Source organism: Cynocephalus volans, chromosome 1, assembly GCF_027409185.1.
Source record: "Cynocephalus volans isolate mCynVol1 chromosome 1, mCynVol1.pri, whole genome shotgun sequence".
NCBI lineage: Eukaryota > Metazoa > Chordata > Mammalia > Dermoptera > Cynocephalidae > Cynocephalus > Cynocephalus volans.
The window spans coordinates 274,594,013-274,604,505 of record NC_084460.1 but is presented as its reverse complement, the minus strand read 5'-3'; the positions used below and the strand labels follow the sequence as shown (position 1 = coordinate 274,604,505).

The 10,493-nt window shown below is 35.6% G+C and overlaps 1 protein-coding gene across 3 annotated transcripts in view; it reads right to left on the bottom strand.

The window, feature by feature from the left end:
* Window positions 1–4,207: 4,207 nt before the first annotated feature.
* UNC80 (unc-80 homolog, NALCN channel complex subunit) overlaps window positions 4,208–10,493 on the bottom strand; it is a 207,725-nt gene continuing 201,439 nt past the window's right edge. For all 3 annotated transcript variants that reach the window (XM_063092340.1, XM_063092339.1, XM_063092341.1), the window contains 4 exons: window positions 7,358–7,439; window positions 6,105–6,216; window positions 5,298–5,497; window positions 4,208–4,471 (listed from right to left, as the gene is read on the bottom strand). In XM_063092340.1, coding sequence (XP_062948410.1) covers window positions 4,208–4,471; window positions 5,298–5,497; window positions 6,105–6,216; window positions 7,358–7,439 — 658 coding nt within the window. The remainder of the gene's footprint in view (window positions 4,472–5,297; window positions 5,498–6,104; window positions 6,217–7,357; window positions 7,440–10,493) is intronic.

Genomic DNA, 10,493 nt, shown 5'->3' with positions numbered 1-10,493 from the left:
AGGGTGTTCCACTGTCAGATGTGTCCAGGATCATTGAGTCAGAAGTAAAACCAAGTGAGGGGAAAAAATGGATTTAGCAAGAGCAATCCGTAGGGGGTAAGGATAGGGCACTTTGTACTCTTCAAAAAACAGAACTGGTGGTAACTTGGACCCCACGGTGTGTATAGCCACATTCAGAGGACAACCAGGTTTTTAACATTTCCATGGAGAAATCTACCAGTCATCCCAGCAGGTCATAACCTGGGCAGAAAAGTCAAATTGGAGTACCTGTCTCCCACTGTACCTGTTCTGCTTTATTTTGAAAGGTAGGGTGGTGGAAGAGTAGAATGGGGCTCAGTTGGGGTGGGGATGGGAAATTGGAGGTGTCTAATTGAATGGTGACCTCAGGCCAGACTCGGGGGGTTGGGGAGGGACAGCAAGACATCCCCAGGGATCCAAAATGAACATCTTCTTGAATGAGTTAACCTGTTCCCTATATTGAGAAATGAAACTTACTCCAGTATCTTAAATGTTTTTAGATTTCTTTTATTATATGTGCATATTCAAACACAGAAGTCTTAATATCTTTCATAAATATCTTTCATAAACATTTCAATATATATTCATATGCATTTTTTCCATGCTCTTTGGTCATTCACTATTCATAACAGACTTATAGTCATCTGAGGGAAGTTGGCTGTGTAGTCAATCTTTTGTTTTTAACCTATAAAATGGCTAATAAAGGATTTCCATCCTGTGGTCACAGTGACTTAAAAAATATTATGGAGGTACATTTATCTGTAATCCTAAATAATCCTGAAATAATGAAAGTAAATTTGTCTTAACACTTTTCCAAAGACATTTTGGCCTGAATTTATTTTTATTCTCCTGAGTGTCAAATCAAAGTTTCTTTCTGAAATGCTGCAGTTGAGACCCACTAAAGTAAATGAGGAAGTGGGACTTTTTACTCACTGCTAAGACAAGGCCATGGAATTTGAAGTGTGAGGTCACAGGGCAACAGCATGACTCGGTGTGATAGCAGCAAATTCTAGAGACTCTGCTCCATTAAAGTATCCTGTATAACTTGAGGAAGAATATTTAATTCATGTTTTGTAACTCTATTCATTTATGACCCTTTCTTCCCTATATATCCAACACACCCCCTATTCTTGTCTCAGATACTCTCAGAACTGGACAGCAGAGTGGAGAAAGTTCTTCGTTGATTACAGGGATAGACGCTATAGAAGAGAGATGTCACCACCCTCTCTATGGTACTCTTGGAAGCTTGAAATAGCAAACCAGCTACTCCCAGCCTGTGCAACAGGCCCTAACCAGATCACCAATACACAGATTTTTCCCCTAGCATTGCCATGCCCATTTATGCCTTTTGACACTGTATAGTTCTCAGTGCTTTGTCCCAGTGCACTCAATAACTCAGTTTCCTTTTCAGAAAAATCAAATAACTTATCTAATAGGATTATAGAAAGCAGCAAATGCTGAAAAATTAAAGTAAAATTTTTTTTTATAGAAAATGCTGTATCTAGGATTTCAACTGGTTTAATTGAGTCTGAGTAGTACAAATCTACACTCACTATCATGGATGATACATGTTTATTTCAAGGTCTCTCCAAAAGTTAAGTTAATTTCAGAGGAAGCAACCTCTTTTTTGAATCCAGTTTTTTATATATTGGAAGTGGGTGCCTGTTTTATTTTTCCTCTGAATAAGATAAATATCATTAAGTATCATAGCTTAAGAAATTACCTACTATTACCAATACTATATTTATCATATACAATAATTAGCTTTTAGTCATGAACTCAATATTTTGAACATTACAAAAAATTGTCCATTATCTTGAACTTTTTTCTGATCTCCCCCAACTATTGTTTTTTGTTTTTAAATAGTTATTCCTTCAAACTCCAGGCATCAATACTCCTGAGAATACATCTTGTGACAGTCTTATGCACATACATATAGATACTTTAGCCATTACACATAAACATTCAACACATTACATTCAACACATTTAAGGGCACCTTAAATGGAACAGATGCACACATCTGCAAAATCTCAGTAGACCCAGTATGAAAACATTTCCACTCTATAAGGCCCTGTTTCTCAGAGTGGAGGCTTTTTTGCAAAGTACAACATTACTTGGCTTATTGTAAAAGTTTCTAACAGACTTCCATACACTAGAGTGAAGGAGTCAGGCTAAAAGGCAGACAGACCAGCATAATGACGTTCAAAACAGCCCAATACATCTAAAATATATATAAAGGTATTTAGGATTCTTGTTGGATATTTCATAATCTTCTTTGACCCCTTTACTTTTTAAATATTTGATACAATTACACATAGAGAATTTGAATCAAGAATCAAGAAACTGGAGCAAAGCACAAACAGAGAGAGAGACTCACATAGCCCAGACACTTATAATTACCAAACATAAGGCCTCTAACGCTAATTGAGCAGCATCATTTTTAACAGGCAAAATATATCAGCTTAGAATCCTAAAACAATTTACATGTATATTTCTGCACTTGAGAATTAATTCAACATTATGTGTAAATGATGTGAAAATATTGTAAAGCATAAAGGAGGCTATTTACCTCAATTTTCTGAATTTTTAGATCTAAAATTTTTAGTTTTGTTCTTTTACCTTTAGCTCACAGATATCTTTCATTCTCTTAGTGAATGGGACCATAACCCCATACTATATTTGAAATTATAAATCACAATATAAACAATGCCTATTTAATAAGCGATTATTACATAAAAATAATTTTCCTTTATGATTAGGGTGGGTTTAGTAGGTTTCCTCTTTATATACATTTTACAGCCAACATAGCCAAAGTTAAGCATACAGAATGTGTTTTTAACTCATCGCAATGTAATCAAAGTCTATATTTAACTTCACCTTGAGGACTAGAAAAACATACACAGACACCCACACCCCACCACCACACCAATTTAGGTATGTATATTAGTTTTTTATATGCTTAGAAGTTATGTAACAATTTTCTAATGTAAACTGTTAAAATTTTGAAATTCAGTTTTGAACCATACGATGCCCAGCCCTGCTACAGGATCAATAACATACTAGGTATTGGCTTCACAAGCCTTCTAAAGTTTATACTTTTCTTGAAGTAACTGAAGTTCAAGGCCTATTTGTAAAATATACAAGCTTGCTGTGTCTGTGAAGAAATTGCTTACTTTATATTTTTTTCCTCAAAAACTTAGATGTCCCAAGGATCATTATAAAATTGTAACTATTGAGAAAAAGTTATTTTATTGAACCAATTCTAACAACACTAACCTTAATGTCTGAAAATATGCCCTCAAAGGCAGGCACAGGATACTGTAAGGAAAAGTAATCACATATCCCTAAATCTCCTTACCTTGGCATTGATGTAGTCAGGGCTAGAAGTAGGAATACCATCTCTTTCAAGCTATTGTATTTACATTTCGTTTTTATAGTAACATAGGCTGTTTAGGTTCTTCTTAATTCAGAATTAAGTCTGATAGTTTCTAGAATAGTCTCTGTCCAATGTGATTGATTATGAAATGGAATGATTTATGGCATTAGCATTTTGATTTACAACATGCAATGAAAGTGACAATTGAAAAATAAATATTGAAAAGTCCACAGCTCTAAAAATAGTATTTTTTAATTTTTCTAAATGAATGTTTTGTTGATCAAAACAAAAATGGCTGCAAGTTTGTTTGTTATTTAGTTTCCCCAAACTAATATTATCTTTATTGATTATTTTAATGTAAATTGCTACTTGTATAGCCACCTGATTTAATATTTTTGAAACTATAAAAATAAACATTTGCGTGAGATGTATAAGGTGAATAAGCTCAAAAAATTGCATTTCCTTTTTAGAACATATTGTAAATATTCCTATGCAAGCAGCACTGAAATAGTATTTATTTTCATCTGCTCAAGGCTTCTTGAATCATAAACAATGTTTAGTGAAATGGCTCTTTCCCCTTATTCCTCCCTGGTTTTATGGTTTTTCACATAACTAAATCCTTTTAGCCATCGATTTTTAAGATGTTTATGAAACATGCATATTGGCAGCAAAATCTACTCAGATTTGTGCCACCCATTGGATATAAAGTGCTGTTTTATAATTATTATTTTTCAAGCAAAAATATTCAACTTTCAGCAGAGTGATCCCTTCCAAGTCTTCTCTATACCTGCAATGCTGTCAAGATACAGAATTAAACATGAGACTCATCTAGGACTACATCCGTCTCCCCCAGCTCAGTGGGAGTAAAAGTGAACTGGCTGGACAGCAGGGGGTTCTCCATGCCATTTTCCTCGCTGATGTGAAGGACAGTGTCTCCATGCTGTAGGAGGCTGGATGTCTCCAGGCCTGTGAAGTCATCAGGATCTGCGAGTTGAGTGGAAAGGAGGCCGTGTGCAGCAGCACCTTGTGCTTCTGTGTCCTCCTCCTTTTCTCCTTCAGCGGAGATAGGCTCACTCTATGATCAAAAGGATCATAACATCATGGAAAGGTAGTATGGGGACCAGAGAAGAATATCACAAAATATTGTCTGGATGTAATGTGACAAGGAATCAGAAAGCCAGTCCCAGTTCCAGCCTTGCTATAAGTAAGATCTTACACAGGCCCTTTCTGCTTTCTAAACCTTAGTTTGCTAACATGTAACATGAGCATAACTTTTTGTCCTGCTGCTCTTGGAGACTGTGAGAATCAAATGAGATAATAATGGTTAAGTGTTGAAATACTTTTTAACTGCTAAAGACTAGGCAAATGTATACAGTAATATTGCCCCTTGGTTTTCTTTAAATACCACATGAGAAGAATGTGGAACCTATAGAAATTTATTTACAAAAATCAAAAGAAAAAAATATTAAAACAAGAAAAATATTAAGAAGAAAAGTATCAAAACAATGAAGAAAAAGATAAAAACAAAAAGCTCCTTTCAGGACACAGAAGACTCTATAGTTAAAGGGGTCATCTAAATTGGTAACTGGTTTTTTTCATTAAACTATCTTTCAACTATGTATTATATACCTGTCTTCAATGATTATTTTAGCTACAAAATATTTTTTCTTAGGTTTTTCATAACTGAGATTACCAAGACCTCCCTTGGTCCTTCTTAAGTAGATATATTCTTGGCCGTATACTTTATGTAGATTTTCTTTTTCAAGATGGCAGGACCAGTGTCTGTTGGGATAACAAGGCAGACCCAGACTTCATTATCTGGAATAAATTTGCATGTACAAGTGGTTCCTAGAAATAAATATGCAGGGAGCAAGCCCTGCCTACTTTTCTAGTGCCCTCACCTGCTTGGGAGACAGGCTATGGAGATCCGCTACAACTATGGCAGGGGATGATGTGAGCACTGGTTCGTCCATTCCCTCTGGTTTCCTAGATGGGGCTGGGCTGCAGCCCTGTGGTTGGCCTGTGGCAGGAAATGTGTCTGCTGGGGCAGCTGCTGGCTCTGGCTGAGCTTCAGTGAAGGTCACAGATCGTTTCTGGTCGGCTGTAGGTCAAAGATGAGGCAGTAAATGGGGGTGGTAATCAGACTGTCAGCGATTTATAATTGGCTTTAATGTATCTCCTGGCTTTTCTTAATAAAGACATTGCTGGTTTATTGATAAATGAGAGCATGCTTGACCATTTTGTGTTTTGATTTAATCTTCTTCCAAAGAGTAGAACTTGGGTAGAAAAATCATTTTTACATAAATAGCCTAAAACAAGATTTGCATAGAGCATTAGGTGACGATGATCATCCTTCATAACAGCTGCCAACAGGACTTTAAAGTCCCTATTAGTCATGATATTTTTATCTTTAGTAAGATATGTAACAAACCTATTTTCTGGGTTGAGTAAGGAAACACATTTTCTATGGTTAAATTTTAAAGTATTAGCAGACTCTTCCATTTTCCTAGGCTCACAGGAGTAGGAACAGGGGTTGGGGAAGGTGAGAAGAAAAGAAGTCACTGAAATGTTCTGAGAAACTTCTTCCCTTATTCTAGCAACTCCCCAGAGGTGCTTATCTGCTTCAACTCAGTTTCTGCAGGCCTTCCCAGCTGAGTGGCATGGTATCATATCAATGGTATAGTCAGAAGGGACACAGGAGGCCTCACCAGATGGCTTTGTTTTAGGTTGAATGCTCCTGCGAGTGGTTGACAGCCGAGCCCCATGGCGGTTTTTGGGTTCAGTCTGAGTCTTCTGACGTGATAGAAGAGGACGTCTTAGCTAAAGAGAATAGGCAGAATAAAACTGGCAAGAAGGTCTGACTGCCTGGGGGAAAACACTGTGCTCAGAGGATATGTTTCTGTGGACTCCTATGGTTGTTCCTTACATTCATAGTTAATAAACTTCTTTCTACATATTTAACTGCAGGCATGTATCACTTAACGAGAAATGAGTCACTGGGCAATTTTGTTTTGTATATCATAAAATGTACTTATACAATCCCAAATGGTATAAACCTACTACATACTTAGGCTATCTGGTATACCTTATGGCTCTTATGTAACTCGTTGCACTATGGTGTTATGATGGCTATGACCTCATAGGGCAGTAGGAACTTTTTAGCTCCGTTATAATCTTATGGGACCACTGTCTTATATGCGGTCCATCACTGACAAAACATCCACGACTATATAAGTATTTTCTAGCATCCCCTTTAACCAGTTTATATCCCAATTATTACTCCTTTATATGTCCTAAGAACATGAATTAACATAATTTAAAATTGTAAATTTGAGAATTTCAGTGATTTTAGGATGCAAAACTAGTAACTATTGCTCAGTGATCAACCTTTGCTCATTTAAAAGTTTTAGTTGAACATAAGACAACTTTCAAAGGGGAGATTTATTTAAAAAAACCTCAGATGCTGACAAAGTGTCTGGTACCCATGTCAGTGCTGGGAAGCTCCCATCGAGGCAACAGTGCAAAACCGCATTTAGATTTTGTAAAGATGATCTTTACTTCAATTTCAGTTTTAAATTAAATCATTAATCTTGAAATGAGGAAGAAAGGACTTCTTTATCTTTGCCTCTATGCAGAAACAGTCCTTCAATTAACTGTATAATAAATCTTCTGTCAGTAAGTTTGGCTGGGAGAGAAGGTTTCTGGATAGGGAACAAATAGAATTATAGGCCCATTTACTTTACTAAGTAATCAGCTTTGCCAAGAAGTTTCAAATCTAAAATAGAAACTCAAAACACTCAGCTTGCTAAGCAACTTACCATGTTTTAAAGTTGCTCTGTATTGTTTATTTCAGGTAGGGAGAAGGCAAAATATAATCTTAATATACATAGATATTAAAAATTGAGTAGAGGTTCTATTTCATAGGATGATTCTCCTACCCTCTCAGGCAGGGGCTGCTTACCTGTCTCAGGCCCCTCTTCCTCCCCAGTGGCTGTTGAATGAGGAGGTTCTGTTGGCCAGGCTCACTCTGTACACTTGCCACCCTGTCAAGCATCAACAGTGTTAGTGCACCCCAGAGAGAGCACAGAAGAAAATTCTCTGGTGGGTATTTGCCAAAACCACTTAGTGTCACTTCAAAGATTCCATTATCTTTGAAGGATGATTGGGAAAGAATCCCTGGGATGCGGTTTTTTAAAGGTTTGGGAGTGAGGACAAGGCCTTGTAGCCCCAAACTGCCAAAATTGAGATTCTGTTTTCAATCACTGATGTTGTATCTATTTTTCAGCAAAACATTGATTCGATCACACCCCTGGTTTGGAAGCCACCAAAAGGTTTAAGATGTCATATTCTAATCTCAATTTTTTTTTTTTTCCAAGGAGAAGGGAAAAGGTGGTGACAAACAAACACAAACAACTCTATCACATGGATGGGAACACCTTTTTTAAAGTTTCAATTTAAATGAAAATAAGATGGACAAATATCAAACACATCAGACACAGAATCCATTTGGGTGAAGGGGCACATTCAACACATGTTTGCAGCCTGATGTCTCCGTGACTACTGAGTAAATGAATAGTCACGTGGGTAGATAATTAAATGTTTTTTTAAAATGGTTTTAGATTTAAAAGGCTGGCAAAGTAATTAAGCTATTATTATAACTCAGGAGCTTTAATATTGAGTAACTGCATTCGAACATATTGTGCAGTTTATAAAAGCAACAATCTGCTCCCCCCAAATTTACTGTGTATGTGTGTCTTTTATATGCAAAGATGACTACTGGCAGTGGTTGCTATCTTAGTGTTGGGTTAAGCTGAAAATACTGACATGGGCCCATGGTCTTTTTCCATTCTACATGCATGTATAATAGGTATTTATAATGGGAGTGGGGGTGGAAAAAGAAATATACTGTGCCCCAGAGAACATTGTAAGCTGCAGATGATGCCAATGTGATTATGTGGTTAATGGGTAATTACTTCTGCTTTGCCTTTGCAAAAGGAGAGTCATCTACAGATAAGGTTTTAGAGTAAAATTTTCCACAGAGAAATCCAGAGTCAGCAACTGTCTAGAAAAAAGAAAGACTATATACATTCATTTCCTTTTTTAAAAAAATAAGCTACCTAAATACCAAGTTGCAGCTGTAGGGAGAGAAATTGGTGGCTAGTTGGGCAATCAGATGTTTTCCCTGTTGTATTAATAACTGGTTAATCATCATATAGTCGACACAGTCACACCTGTCATTTTTTAAAAGTCTTACATTTCCACTAGAAGAAAATCAATGATTCGCAAATGGGGTTTGTCAAAGTTTTTATGTAATGGGGATGTAATTACACCATTTGGGGTATATAATAAAAAATTCCATAAAGAGTACAAAAAACAGGTGTTTTTAAGCTCTCTTATTCTCCTGAATATGAAGTTCAAAAGATCAATGTATATTATCCTCATACATATATGACCTTTCTATGAAGATGGAAAATAACCCCAAAGGAACAATGCAGTAAATTCTGATGAGCAATCCAGACTATGTTGCTGGCACCTTTGAAATGACATCTCCTTATTAATCATACATTTTAACACGTGTCCGTTAAATTGAAAAGAGTATTCAATTGACCATATGCACAAAAGTAGAAACAAGTTTCTCCCAATACCAAGCAAAGCTTTCATTGGAATGGATTCTTCATTGACATCTAAATGTTACCTCAGTTCCCTTGGCCGTAAAGGGAGGTTAATACTTACCAACTACCTCCCATTAAGGTAGAGAAAAGAAGTTAGTTGATGAAAAGTGGTTTGAAGATGAAAAGTGATGAATAGCATGCTTTATTATTTTACATTTGATGTTTGTAATGAGTTTATTGCTTCTAGAACACTAAGAAGAAGTAGGAAATAAAATGTTATGAAAATAATTGGGTAGAGAAAATGAAATTGAGGCAGTCCACGTGTCTCATTTTTATTCAGTAATCTGAGATTGTGAGAAAAAATGGTGCAAGAAAGGAAAAGAAATACAAGTTACTCAGGGAGTATTAAATATCAAAACATAATGGTAATTTCACGATGATAATTCCAAGGGAGAATCATAAGCATCAAAATTTTCTCTATGGATAGAGAGGCTTATATCTAAGAAATGCACCAAGTTTATAGCTTTAGTAATTAGATGTTCTCTGTAAATGGTATAGCATCTCATCATAGAATGCACACATCAAAGAAAAACTATAGAGCATGTCCTTGGAAATATATCCCAGCCGATAAATTATATTCTCCCTAAAAATGTGAAACTAACATGTTTATATTTGGAACATTAAAGGCTGGCTTAACTGTGTACAGTTAGGACACAGTTTATTAACAATAAATAGCTGGAAAAGTTAGCAATGGAAGTAATTTATGCAGAACACGTTTCTTTTTCTGGGGTCTATATCAAATCAGAGTTGCATATAAAAAGTAGTTTCAATTTAGCTTCTCTTTATCTCATGTAATATTTCAGTCATCTGAAGAATCTGTGATGTGTGACTTTAAGATATGCAATACTAAAATGAATCAGGAGAAGACCAGATGTTTGCACTATATTATACGCCATTTTCTATTTCAATTTTTTTTTACACAATCCTATCATAATCCTGACCTACCACAACTGCAATAATCAAAATTTTTTTCCCCTTTAGGGAAACACTATGTTTTATTTAATGATCTCAAGTTTTAAAATATTAAACTGCAATAGGCCATTGGATCCTTTTGAATAACTAAAATATCTATTTCATGTATCATAGTCATGAAAAATAACTCTGAAAAGTTGAGACTATGTCAAGATATGTCAGAGTAGTGAGACAAGTTCTAAAACCTCTGTTCTATACAGAAAACTAGTTTCCTGAAATTTTTAAACATAGGAATGAGAAATAGCTGATTTTCACTGTTTTGGCTAATAGGGTAAAACAATAAAAATCAAATCAAATAAAACTTTCTAAATTGAAGCTAATATCTTACAACATATTTAGAAATAAATTATCTCTTGGATTTTTGAGCTACCAAAAAATACCACTATGGTAAACTGTATAATGGTCTAGGTTTTAGAGAATTAAATGCAGTTGGGGCTCATTAGAACTGATGAG